The sequence below is a fragment of the Stegodyphus dumicola genome, chromosome 8 (genome assembly GCF_044657685.1).
Source record: "Stegodyphus dumicola isolate Sdum_Otavi_A_Nest chromosome 8, ASM4465768v1".
Classification (NCBI taxonomy): Eukaryota; Metazoa; Arthropoda; class Arachnida; order Araneae; family Eresidae; genus Stegodyphus; species Stegodyphus dumicola.
In genome coordinates this window covers 47,976,308-47,990,783 of record NC_140775.1, presented here as the reverse complement: position 1 = coordinate 47,990,783, position 14,476 = coordinate 47,976,308, and the positions used below count along the sequence as shown (strand labels likewise).

The 14,476-nt window shown below is 38.0% G+C and overlaps 1 protein-coding gene across 2 annotated transcripts in view; it reads left to right on the top strand.

Annotated features, from left to right (window-relative positions):
* Positions 1-12,830, top strand: part of LOC118181884 (nonsense-mediated mRNA decay factor SMG9) — a 75,723-nt gene extending 62,893 nt beyond the window's left edge. For both annotated transcript variants that reach the window (XM_085821819.1, XM_085821820.1), the window contains exons 12-13: positions 9,421-9,553; positions 12,463-12,830. In XM_085821819.1, coding sequence (XP_085677945.1) covers positions 9,421-9,553; positions 12,463-12,541 — 212 coding nt within the window. In that variant the 3' untranslated portion in view covers positions 12,542-12,830. The remainder of the gene's footprint in view (positions 1-9,420; positions 9,554-12,462) is intronic.
* The last annotated feature ends 1,646 nt before the right edge of the window (positions 12,831-14,476 follow it).

Below are 14,476 nucleotides of genomic sequence, written 5' to 3'. Positions count from 1 at the left end.
CTTTTGTCCACAAGAAACTTTGCTTGCTCTCTGTCAGCTTGTGAAGGGGTCTTGCGATGGAAGAAAAGTCCTTCACGAATCTCCTATAGTAGATGCAAAGCCCTAGGAAGCTTCTCAGCTGATGGACATTTTCAGGACATTTCCAGGATTTAACCGCTGATACCTTTTCAGGATCCGTGCGCACACCTTCTGCAGAGATGACATGTCCCAGGTAAGTCACTTCCTTTCGGAACAATTTGCATTTAGCGGGCCTCAGCTTCAGATTGGCTTCTTTCAGTTTCTGAAGCACCGTCCTAAGATTTACTAAATGTTCTTCAAAACTCTTTCCGACGATGATGATGTCGTCCAGGTATATCAGGCAGGCTTCGTAGGAAAGACCTTTCAAAACAATCTCCATAAGACGTTCGAATGTTGCAGGCGCATTACACAGTCCATACGGCATCACCTTGAATTGCCAAAGCCCTTGTCCCGTAGTAAATGCCGTCTTTTCTCGGTCTTCAGGCTGTATTTCTACCTGCCAATACCCACTCTTTAAATCAAGTGTTGAGAACCACTTGCTTCCAGAAAGATTGTCTAGAATGTCGTCAATTCTAGGAAGAGGGTAACTGTCTTTCTTCGTAACCTCATTCAACCGGCGATAGTCAACGCAAAATCTTGTTGAGCCGTCTTTCTTTCTGACGAGAACGATGGGAGATGCCCATGGACTCGCTGAAGGCTCGATGACATCGCCTTCTTCCATATCTTTTAACAGTGTTCGCACCTCTTCCTGTTTAGCAAACGGTAGACATCTTGGATGTTGCTTGATCGGGGGATGATCGCCGGTATCTATTCTATGTTGTGTCAAACTAGTTCGACCCACGTCAGAAGACGAGCGGGAGAAAACAACTTGAAGATCTTTAATGACGCGATCGGCAGCATTCTTCTCTTCATCGTTCAATTGCGCATTCTGCAATAACTCCAATGTAATGCTCTCTGATGAGGACACGGATTCTTGGATATTGCTCTTTCTTTCAACGCTGGTTACTGGAGTACATGCTGCAACCACGTCGTCTTTCTTAATAACTCTCGCCTTCTCAGTTACATTGGCAACTCTCACCGGGATAACCATTCTCGATAGGTCGACGAGTGTTGAGGCTACTAGTACTCCTTTCGGGCTATTACACTTATTGGTATATTCTATGATGCCGTAGCGGAAATCTCTGTTTTCGGCTATAGATCCAGGGAGTAAAATTTCCGTTCTTGCCGGTATTGTGATATTGTCTTGTGCTATGATTCTGTGGACAGATTTAACTTCTTCATTATTAATTCCAAATAACGTTATGTCCTCAGACGCAGAATGCAATTCGTTATTTTTGAAGTCCAAGGTAAAATTGTATTTCCTTAGAAAGTCCAATCCGAGTATGCAAGAATCAGTGATCTCTGCTACATATGCCGTGTGATGGTAAACGGCACTTCCAAACGTGATGTTAACATTTACTTTCCCAGTGATGTCGATCTTCTCACCGGACACAGTCTGTAGGGTAACGCAGGGCGGCGTCCAGATAAGTTTGCTTTCCAGTTGTTGAGCCAAATCTTTTCGGATGATGGTAACGTTGGCTCCTGTGTCTGTCGTCATATTGCAGGGGACTCCATTAATATGCCCTATTATGAAAAGTCCATTACTGTCGCCTCTCACTGCAGATATCTGAAGCGCTTTAAACTGGGGCTTTTCATTATCTGGCAACCTCCGCCCCGCGAGATGGCCACTAATTAGTTTCCCTGCTGCTTGTTAGAAGCGATCTTAACATCCGTACCCTGGGGTATTCTGCAGTTTCGTCGTATGTGTCCTTCAGCACAGCAGTGCCAGCACTTAACGGTCGGTTTCTTCTCACCAATATTCCATCTCAAGGCGTTCAGTTGTCTAGTTAAATCGTCTAGACGAGCGGTGACTTGATCCCCTGGCTCCTGGACTTGAGCAGCTCTGACTGGGTGGCGGTCTCGACGAGTGGCTTGCTGGGCTGCCTCGAATTTCATGGCGTACACTAGAGCGCTTTTTAAATCTTTTACCTCCGCCATTCGTAGAGCTTTTTGTATTTCAGTATCCCGGATGCCGTCGATAAAGTATTGCAAGGACAGGATTTCCCTTGTTTCTGTCGGGCATTCCGAAAAGGCGAGATGGGACAGCCTTTCAACATCAGTGGCGAGCTCTTGAAGTGTTTCGGTAGGCTTCTGTTGACGAGATTTTAATTGGAGCCTGCTTTAGTCTTTTAAACACTTCTCTCCAAAGCGCAGCTCCAAGGCGCCGGACAGAGCTTTTGTTTTCGGGAAAAGTCTGAAGGATATCCGCTGCGTCGGCTCTTAAAGAAGCGGCGAGATGACAGGCCTTAGCTTGGGAATCCCATCCATTCGCATCCGCAACGATAGAAAGCTGAGTCTTGTACACTTGCCAGGATGTCTTCCCATCATATGTGGATAGCTTCAGAAATGGACGAGCAGGCATCGGTAAGAATTTAAAATCATCACTCTTGCTCCCTGCCGTCGCTACGAATTTCTTTAAAGTTCCCATTTCTTTGGCAACTGCAGAAACTCTCTCATCAATTTGTTGTTCGACTTGGTGTTGGACGCCACAAACTCTTCCTTCAATTCGTTCCTCCACAGCCGAAACTCTCCCTTCTATATGTTCTTTTACAGAAGAAACTTTTTTTTCTATTTCTTCTTTCACCGAAGAAACTCTTTCTTCAATTTGATCTTTTACGAAAGAAACTTTTTTTTCATTTTGTCCAACTTTATTTTCAACTGTGTCAATTCTGCCTTCCATAGCTTTAAATTTATTTTCTATTATGCAGGTAATTTCTCTTTTCATTTCTTCTTGACATGCTTCAATCTTTTCTTGACCAGCTTGAATGGCTTTCATTTCGTCCTTAACGGATTACTGGCCCAATTTCATTTCTTCTTTAAATGAGGCAAAGGCTGATATTAACTGCCTTAATTGCTCTTCCATTGCTCTTGTTATTGGCATTCAAATCCCACTTTTGACACCAAAAATTGTTGCGTGCATACGGGTTCGTTATGAAATGAATGCACAAGTCCGATGAAAAATGAACAAAAATTTATTATTATCACAACAAAAATGCTTAAATTTTCTCAAATTATCATGCAGTATTACAATATCTCACAGTAGTTATCTTTTAACTACTCAAATGTCCAATAGAACGTAATTCAAAACAGCTAAAGAAAGCTAATCCGCGAATTCGCTACAATCAACAAGAGCAGTTTTCTAAACAACAACAAACTAAGCAACTACCACAAACTGAGATGTTTTCCTCCTTTTATAAGATTTTAAAATCACGCGCTAGAATTTTCCAGTACTTTCTCGAAATCAAAAAGAGATATTTATTTATTTAATGCACGCGCTCTTGTATTTTCAATTTTCCGGCTTAGCTTTCTTTTAATATTCGTCATGCGCTGCACTGCGCGAGAAATAAAACCATTTAATTTATAATTGAACTAACATTAGCTTTTTAAATACCAAATTCGTAACACTGCCCCCTTCCCAAGGACTGCACGTCCCGGGCAGTACAATCCCTGGACATTAAGCTAAACTTACAACTGTGGCATGAATGCATTAATAAGCATTACATTACAATAATAAACAACATGAACAATAAATGCAATAAATAAAACAAATCAAATGCTATCAAATACTAAATGCAAATCAAATACTAAATACAAATCAAATCAAATACACATTTAAAAACAAAATGGACCATGATCTTATACTATTTACAAATATTTACATTATGGCCATAGTAATGTGCTAACCTGTCGTAATGAACGACTTTAGGTTTAGAGTTCGAAGACTTACGAATCCGAACCACGACGTCATTCAACCTGTTTAGGACTGTGTACGGGCCATCCCAAGGTGGCTGTAATTTCGGACAGAGTCCTTTTTGTCGAGTCGGATTCCACAACCACACCTTGTCTCCTTCGTGGAATTGATGTTCAGTAGCTCTTGTATCATATCGGGTCTTCATCTTCTCCGTCGCCAAGTTGACTCGCTCTTGTGCAAAGTTGTGCATCACTTCAAACCGGGCCTGGAGATCTTGAATATATTCCTCAGACGATGAAGGAGCATCCGGAGGGCGGCCAAACGATAGATCACAAGGCAGACGAAGATCATGACCGAAGAGCATTTGTGATGGAGAATAGCCGGTAGTCTCGTGGACAGCACTGCGGTAAGCCAGTAAAAAGAGTGGTAATTTCTTGTCCCAGTCCTGTTGTTTTCTGGAAACCACTAATGAGAGGTTGTTAAGGATGGTCCGATTGAACCTCTCTACCATGCCGTCCGACTGGGGATGCAATGGCGTCGTTTGAGTTTTGTCAATGCCGAGTAGTTTGCATAGTTCTTTGATTACTGCCGAGGCAAAATTCCTTCCCTGATCGGAATGTAACTGAAGAGGCACTCCGAACCTGGAAATCCAGTGCTGTATCATTACCTCAGCTACTGTGACAGCCTCTTGATCAGGAACAGGGTACGCTTCAGGCCACTTGGTGAAGTAATCAATGACAACGAGTATGTATTTGTTGCCATCAGCAGTTCGTGGCAGAGGTCCTAAGATGTCAAAGGCGATACGTTCAAAAGGCGCCCCTACGTTGTAACGTTGCAGCTTGCCTCGGCTGCGTCTCTTCGGTCCTTTCCGACCTGCACAGGCATCGCAGGATCAGCACCAATTTTGCACGTCATCCTTTGCATTATTCCAGTAAAAGCGCTCACGAACTCTCTGTAAGGTCTTCATTATTCCAAAGTGACCTCCCGTAGGGCTGTTATGTAGTTCTTTAAGGACATCAGGAATGCGGGATCTTGGAAGTATCAGCTGCCATCGGAACGTCTTCCCATCATCCGATTCAAATTTCCGGTATAAGGCGCCGTTTCGAATGTGAAGTGAATCTCAGAGTGCCCAATACTGTTTGGTTGTAGGACTACAGATAGAAATGTCCTGCCAGGTAGGTTTTCTGGTTGATGACTCCATTAAATAAATTATGGGTTTAATGTCGCGGTCTTCCAGCTGGTCTTTCCTGACTTCATCATCACTCCACGGTTCTCGATCAGCCGATGTTGATGTTGTAATTTGTCTTGCGACCGGAGTCAGCAGCTCGTATTTCGCTTCCACCCTGGAACAATATCGGCAGCTTTCTTGGCAAGGTCTTCTAGACAGGGCGTCGGCGTTTCCGTGTGATGATCCCTTACGATGACGGATAGTGATGTCATATTCTTGGAGTCTCTGTATCCACCTGGCTATTTGACCCTCAGGATTCTTGAAATTTAAAAGCCAGGTCAATGATGCATGATCAGTGCGGAGCAGGAATTTTCTGCCATATAGATAGTGATGGAACTGTTCTACAGCTTTGACTATGGCGAGCAACTCTTTCCTGGTGACACAATAATTCCTCTCCGGTTTAGACAGGCACTTGCTCCAGTACGCCACTACACGTTCTTGGCCGTCTATTTCTTGGGACAAAACAGCACCGACACTTTCATTGCTCGCGTCGGTGTCAAGAATAAATGGTCGGTCGAGCTGAGGATACGTCAGGATTGGAGCAGATGTTAAAGCCTCCTTTAAGTTGTTAAATGCATCCTCGCATTCTTTTGTCCACAAGAAACTTTGCTTGCTCTCTGTCAGCTTGTGAAGGGGTCTTGCGATGGAAGAAAAGTCCTTCACGAATCTCCTATAGTAGATGCAAAGCCCTAGGAAGCTTCTCAGCTGATGGACATTTTCAGGACATTTCCAGGATTTAACCGCTGATACCTTTTCAGGATCCGTGCGCACACCTTCTGCAGAGATGACATGTCCCAGGTAAGTCACTTCCTTTCGGAACAATTTGCATTTAGCGGGCCTCAGCTTCAGATTGGCTTCTTTCAGTTTCTGAAGCACCGTCCTAAGATTTACTAAATGTTCTTCAAAACTCTTTCCGACGATGATGATGTCGTCCAGGTATATCAGGCAGGCTTCGTAGGAAAGACCTTTCAAAACAATCTCCATAAGACGTTCGAATGTTGCAGGCGCATTACACAGTCCATACGGCATCACCTTGAATTGCCAAAGCCCTTGTCCCGTAGTAAATGCCGTCTTTTCTCGGTCTTCAGGCTGTATTTCTACCTGCCAATACCCACTCTTTAAATCAAGTGTTGAGAACCACTTGCTTCCAGAAAGATTGTCTAGAATGTCGTCAATTCTAGGAAGAGGGTAACTGTCTTTCTTCGTAACCTCATTCAACCGGCGATAGTCAACGCAAAATCTTGTTGAGCCGTCTTTCTTTCTGACGAGAACGATGGGAGATGCCCATGGACTCGCTGAAGGCTCGATGACATCGCCTTCTTCCATATCTTTTAACAGTGTTCGCACCTCTTCCTGTTTAGCAAACGGTAGACATCTTGGATGTTGCTTGATCGGGGGATGATCGCCGGTATCTATTCTATGTTGTGTCAAACTAGTTCGACCCACGTCAGAAGACGAGCGGGAGAAAACAACTTGAAGATCTTTAATGACGCGATCGGCAGCATTCTTCTCTTCATCGTTCAATTGCGCATTCTGCAATAACTCCAATGTAATGCTCTCTGATGAGGACACGGATTCTTGGATATTGCTCTTTCTTTCAACGCTGGTTACTGGAGTACATGCTGCAACCACGTCGTCTTTCTTAATAACTCTCGCCTTCTCAGTTACATTGGCAACTCTCACCGGGATAACCATTCTCGATAGGTCGACGAGTGTTGAGGCTACTAGTACTCCTTTCGGGCTATTACACTTATTGGTATATTCTATGATGCCGTAGCGGAAATCTCTGTTTTCGGCTATAGATCCAGGGAGTAAAATTTCCGTTCTTGCCGGTATTGTGATATTGTCTTGTGCTATGATTCTGTGGACAGATTTAACTTCTTCATTATTAATTCCAAATAACGTTATGTCCTCAGACGCAGAATGCAATTCGTTATTTTTGAAGTCCAAGGTAAAATTGTATTTCCTTAGAAAGTCCAATCCGAGTATGCAAGAATCAGTGATCTCTGCTACATATGCCGTGTGATGGTAAACGGCACTTCCAAACGTGATGTTAACATTTACTTTCCCAGTGATGTCGATCTTCTCACCGGACACAGTCTGTAGGGTAACGCAGGGCGGCGTCCAGATAAGTTTGCTTTCCAGTTGTTGAGCCAAATCTTTTCGGATGATGGTAACGTTGGCTCCTGTGTCTGTCGTCATATTGCAGGGGACTCCATTAATATGCCCTATTATGAAAAGTCCATTACTGTCGCCTCTCACTGCAGATATCTGAAGCGCTTTAAACTGGGGCTTTTCATTATCTGGCAACCTCCGCCCCGCGAGATGGCCACTAATTAGTTTCCCTGCTGCTTGTTAGAAGCGATCTTAACATCCGTACCCTGGGGTATTCTGCAGTTTCGTCGTATGTGTCCTTCAGCACAGCAGTGCCAGCACTTAACGGTCGGTTTCTTCTCACCAATATTCCATCTCAAGGCGTTCAGTTGTCTAGTTAAATCGTCTAGACGAGCGGTGACTTGATCCCCTGGCTCCTGGACTTGAGCAGCTCTGACTGGGTGGCGGTCTCGACGAGTGGCTTGCTGGGCTGCCTCGAATTTCATGGCGTACACTAGAGCGCTTTTTAAATCTTTTACCTCCGCCATTCGTAGAGCTTTTTGTATTTCAGTATCCCGGATGCCGTCGATAAAGTATTGCAAGGACAGGATTTCCCTTGTTTCTGTCGGGCATTCCGAAAAGGCGAGATGGGACAGCCTTTCAACATCAGTGGCGAGCTCTTGAAGTGTTTCGGTAGGCTTCTGTTGACGAGATTTTAATTGGAGCCTGCTTTAGTCTTTTAAACACTTCTCTCCAAAGCGCAGCTCCAAGGCGCCGGACAGAGCTTTTGTTTTCGGGAAAAGTCTGAAGGATATCCGCTGCGTCGGCTCTTAAAGAAGCGGCGAGATGACAGGCCTTAGCTTGGGAATCCCATCCATTCGCATCCGCAACGATAGAAAGCTGAGTCTTGTACACTTGCCAGGATGTCTTCCCATCATATGTGGATAGCTTCAGAAATGGACGAGCAGGCATCGGTAAGAATTTAAAATCATCACTCTTGCTCCCTGCCGTCGCTACGAATTTCTTTAAAGTTCCCATTTCTTTGGCAACTGCAGAAACTCTCTCATCAATTTGTTGTTCGACTTGGTGTTGGACGCCACAAACTCTTCCTTCAATTCGTTCCTCCACAGCCGAAACTCTCCCTTCTATATGTTCTTTTACAGAAGAAACTTTTTTTTCTATTTCTTCTTTCACCGAAGAAACTCTTTCTTCAATTTGATCTTTTACGAAAGAAACTTTTTTTTCATTTTGTCCAACTTTATTTTCAACTGTGTCAATTCTGCCTTCCATAGCTTTAAATTTATTTTCTATTATGCAGGTAATTTCTCTTTTCATTTCTTCTTGACATGCTTCAATCTTTTCTTGACCAGCTTGAATGGCTTTCATTTCGTCCTTAACGGATTACTGGCCCAATTTCATTTCTTCTTTAAATGAGGCAAAGGCTGATATTAACTGCCTTAATTGCTCTTCCATTGCTCTTGTTATTGGCATTCAAATCCCACTTTTGACACCAAAAATTGTTGCGTGCATACGGGTTCGTTATGAAATGAATGCACAAGTCCGATGAAAAATGAACAAAAATTTATTATTATCACAACAAAAATGCTTAAATTTTCTCAAATTATCATGCAGTATTACAATATCTCACAGTAGTTATCTTTTAACTACTCAAATGTCCAATAGAACGTAATTCAAAACAGCTAAAGAAAGCTAATCCGCGAATTTGCTACAATCAACAAGAGCAGTTTTCTAAACAACAACAAACTAAGCAACTACCACAAACTGAGATGTTTTCCTCCTTTTATAAGATTTTAAAATCACGCGCTAGAATTTTCCAGTACTTTCTCGGAATCAAAAAGAGATATTTATTTATTTAATGCACGCGCTCTTGTATTTTCAATTTTCCAGCTTAGCTTTCTTTTAATATTCGTCACGCGCTGCACTGCGCGAGAAATAAAACCATTTAATTTATAATTGAACTAACATTAGCTTTTTAAATACCAAATTCGTAACAGTATTATTTGGGCTAGTAGACTATAATTCATCTACCTCTTGCAGATGAGGACTGAAATTCTTATGCTCGTAAATAAAGTACATTTACATTGGTTTACACTTAAAAGAACTAAAATTTTTATAAAATTAGTAGAAAATCAAAACTGGATTTTGCAAATTATTTGATTTGAGGTGGCTGTGCTTTCCTTTTATCTTCAGTTTTAGTAATATAATTTATAGATTAAATATGTATCATATCTTGTTTCTCTATATTCATAACTATGTTGTAATGTTTCAGATGCCTCAAAAGATCAATTTCCAGAATATAAAGGTCACCCTGGATTTAAATGTCTTGCTGATTCACTAAGCCATCAGGTTTTATCTATGCCACGATCTCTATTGACACACACAGCTTTATCTGAAAAAAACTGGTATGCGCTGTTAAATCTATATGAAGTCATATATATATATATATATATAAGGAAGTCTTTTATATACATATAAGGACCTTCGATTGAGGTCCAATGAAAGTGCTCAAAGTTTTTAATTACTTATTGTGAGTTTTAATTAAATCTTTTCACCTAAGTTTTATAATTTCACTAAAGTTCAAAATTCTTTGGATTATATGCTATATGTTTAAAGTTAAAATTTTGATTTATATCTTTCACTGAAATATTTTAATTTTTCACTTTCGCTTTCAATTCCTTAAAAAAATAGAATTCTCTTTATTTAAGGTACATGATTCTAATTTACTTTTTTTTTCTTTGCTTTGGGGAAAGGCCAGAATTTTCAGGTGAACTATTGTAATTAAAATACATTGAAATGGTTCAAAGGCTAATTCTGGATACAGAAAAGCAAGGATTTTTGTAGAAGAGAGACTTCAATTGATTTCAGTGTTCCTCTTCCCTGATGAATTTGATTTGATTTCCTCTTATGTTCTTTTTTCTTTAAATTTCATTACAAATTTTTTGAATTGGGGTCTTGCTTGTTTAAAAGTTTTGGTTTTAACATTTATTAAATTCTACTACATTGATACAGCACTTGCTGAATGTTAAAAATTGGTAGTGATCAAAATAGTAATCTTGAGATGTCTGTATTTATCACTTCAGTTCAATGAATCTACCAATTATATTGATGTATCTTAGTTTTTACGATGGATGGTTAAGAATGAACGTGATTGCTTGATTATACTAATATGACTGTTCCAGTTGGAACAGACACTTGCCTCTGAGTGGCAGTGCGAAAATCAGTAGAAGCACATAGAGAACACTAAGTGGCAACAATGTGAACTTTGAACTTCCTTTTGATTTGTTTGATGCAGCTCAAATGCCCCCACCAGTGGCCAAATGGTAAAGTCGCTGAACACCGGTAGTTCAGTACGAGGTTTGATTCCCATGAATGCACTGGCTGCCTGGGTGTTTACATAGTTTCCCCATGTGTAATATGTATATGAGCCACCCTTAGAAAGTCCCTCCATGAAGGCATCTTTTCCTTAGGCAGATAGCCCTCAAGTATTTTGCCATAGTCAAGTAAACCAAACCTAACCAAACTAGGAGCTTAAATGCTGCTGATGAGGTATTAAATAAATTCTAAATTGGATTAATTTGTTATGGTATTTTAATAAATTCACTTTTCAACTAGATTGAATGTGGATTTAGACAGAAATACTGTTGAACCACATATGTAGAAATTTAGATTTATTGTAGAACTTTATTAAATATGCTGTGTCATTAATGTCTCTTGAATTATTAACAAAGGAGCTTCTAAAATTTAATAACAGTTAGAGCTCATGCTCTTTAGAGATCCTTGTTCATATGCTTGATATTAGCTAAGTTACCATGCTTCCTACTCTATATAATATATTCATAGGCTAAGATGTGCCTGTTTCATTAAACTGCAAACTGCAATAGTTACACTTTTTTAATAAATGTTGCAAAAACTATGCTGAATGTGAACTTTTGTTTATTGTGAGATTTTGTTTTATTTTTATTTTATTTTATTTATTATTTTTATTTATTTATTTATTTTATTTTATTTGTGGCTAACACAGAAAATATCAAAAAGCTAAATATTTGTTCCTGCTTGAAGCAGAAACTGGAGAAATAAATTAATTTTAAAACCTACTCTTTAAAACCTACTCCACATCCAAAAAAATATTTCTTTTAAATTGAATTTATGATTTAAAATTTTTTGATATAGTTGCACAGTTTGTTTTAGCCTTTTTTATGAATATTATCACTGAAGAGCTAATTAATTGTGTCACTGATAATTTTCAGGTGAGCAGAATTCCAATGTGATCATGTCATTTCAACTGCAGCATTTTTGTCCTGTGAATAACTTAATAATTGAATTTCATGATCGTGACAAAATATCTTATAAAAATTTTAAAAAATGCTACTCTTCTCAACATATTAGATGATAAATTGTACCTTATAGTTTCAAATAATTTTATATATGTTGTTTGTTAGTGAATAATTCATGTAAATTTTGTTTTGAAAAACCTAAAATTTTAAAGGGCCAGAATTTCCGGGTGAACTGTTATAATTAAAATACATTGAAATGGTCCATCAGCTAATTCTGGATGCAGAAAAGCAAAGATTTTTGTAGAAGGGAAATTTTAATTGATTTCAATATTCCTCTTCCGTGATGAAGTGGTACTGAAGTTGATCTAATGATCTATTTTACTATATGTTTATATATTGCTCACATCTCTACTACATGCTACAATCTTAATTAATGCGTAAAATTATGAAAAATCGGTTTAGTAAGTAATACAGCACAAAGTCCAAAATCTGGAATCATTAAGACTTGGTAATTCTGTAAACTTCCAAATTTTAGAACATTAGTTTAAATCTAGTAAGATGGCCTATAGACATGGCAACATTTGGGCTTTAAGTATTTATGTCAGATAGAAAAATGCTAAACTCCCATAATGACATGAAGGCTGAAAGTGCAATTGCGGCCACCATTAATATAGCATCAATCAGCATATTGTCATTTGCCACAGTTCAATACCCTAGCTAGCAGGTGTTTGAAAATGACATGCAGGAATCTCAGCTAGTCAAGAGAAAAATTGCATTTTCAGCTTTTACAGTACACATGTCTCATTGTGTCAAGTACTACAATCTCCTTTATTTTATAAACTTAGTAAGATCAGATCTTTCTGAATATCAGAATCCGGATTAAGACTTTGTACTGTACCAAATCAATTAAAATTCAAAGTTGTCCAAGTACTGAAATTGGCAAACAGTATTGTAGATCAACTTTGTTAATGTCAGTGAATATAAATGAAAAAAATTTACAGATTTTTATATTAATAATTTTTATTTAAATTTTTTAGGTTTCATTATTCTGCTAGGATATGGGAGACGGTAAAAAAATCAACTCTTTTCCTGGAATACAATAGACTTCTGCCTTAAATTATAAAAAAAAATAATTATAAGAATGTGTAATTATGATGATTATTTTTCATCTTATAGATATTTTATTTTTAAATTTATATGTGTATAAAGCTCTTCCTGTCCAATGAGATTGTCTTCAAAGGGGATTATAAAATCTTTTACCAACAAATACCAATGAAAAGGATATTTCACTTACTGGAGCAATTACTTGCTATGGTCTCATATTTTATAAATTCAAAACTGGCTATGTAAAATATTAGATGTACTGGAATTATACTATTTTGTTAATAAAAAAAGAAAGAAAGCATTATTGTCACATTATTCATATCCCATCTGTTAAATTATGAAGACTTTTTAATCATGCGTTATTATATAGTGGAACTACAGTCTGTCCAAATACCTTTGTTCTGCATGGCAGACATCAATTTACTGTGATACAAATGAAAGAATTTTATCTAACAAAGATTATGCTGTTAAAAGAATGCTCCACTTCATTTCAAAACAATTTTTTTGTGGCAACATAAAGCAGTAAAGTTATTTTTAAACACACAAACCATTTTTATAGGCCATAAAACTGAATGTACTCATATAATCAACAGCAAATAATCCCTCTAACCTTTTTTCTTTCACCTATATAACAAGAAGTTTCTTTACATGTTCTTGGAAAGTGACAAGCATGGTAGGGCAATCTAATATATATCTATATATTATGTATTACATTCTTATACATGTCTATATGTATTCTTATACATTTTAAGGTATTTTCTCCCTCCTCTCTGTATGCCTTTATGGTGTAATGATAGCACATTCCCCGCATATTCAAGAGGTTCAGGGTCAAGTCCCAGCGAGGGTATTGCTCATTTTTGATGTACTCCAGCTTCCCCCCCCCAAAAAAAATAATGACTCTTAAATGACTTTTCAACATGTCTATAAGAAAACATATCAATAATTTATTAGATTTCAAAATATATTTTTAGAACTATTGCATATACAACAGCAACTGAAAGAAACTGGAAACTCGTGAAGTTCTCTTCACACAATATAAATGTTCCGTTGATCACATAAAAAAATGGAAGTAGTATTCAAGTTGACTTTCATGCATTTTTCTGCCAATGGTCATCACAGTTGCATGAGCATTATTTCAGCAATGTCGTTGGCTGTGGGGATGTGTATACAGACATGGTCCTTAATGTATCCTCTATGAAATCATATAGATTTAAATATGTATTTAAAATAGACTTATATTAATTACAAAATTTACTTTTTAATTAAATTTTCATAATGATGTAAAATCAGACCTAACAGATTATCCCATGAAAAGTACTGAATGTACATATTTACTGTTTCAGTATTTGCTGCATGACTAATATGGCACACACAGAGCATCATATGCAATAAAAGGAGACAAATGCTACATATTTTTAAAAAAAATGATTAATTTTTATAATAATCGTCATTTGTCCAATGTACACATTATTTAAAGGAATATTTATCAGCTATTATCACTATTGAATAACTTGGGGATATTAAACTTTCTCACTAAAAGAGAATACATAAATAAAAATTTGTATAATTTAAATTACATCTTTTCTTAAAACATATGAGGTAAAAAATAGGTGAAAGTCATTAAAGTAATTAAATTTAAAAAAATAGGTGAAAGTAGCAAATGTTATAACAAAAGATACACAACCAAATTTGCAGTGCATATAAGGCATGGTCGATTTAAGATCTTTAAGGGGCTTAAAGATTAAGGGTCATTTAAAAGATTTTGGTGCCCCACATATGTTAATGATTTTTTTTTTTTCCTTCATCCATTCTGTTTCTCTGTTTTGGTTTAGCTGCAATGGGTAACTGGCCCCATTCCTTAATATTCTAAGCATGTACTTATATAATGGTTAATACAACCCCAGCATAATGAAAAGCAGGTCAGTTTCTTATTATTTCATGTATCAA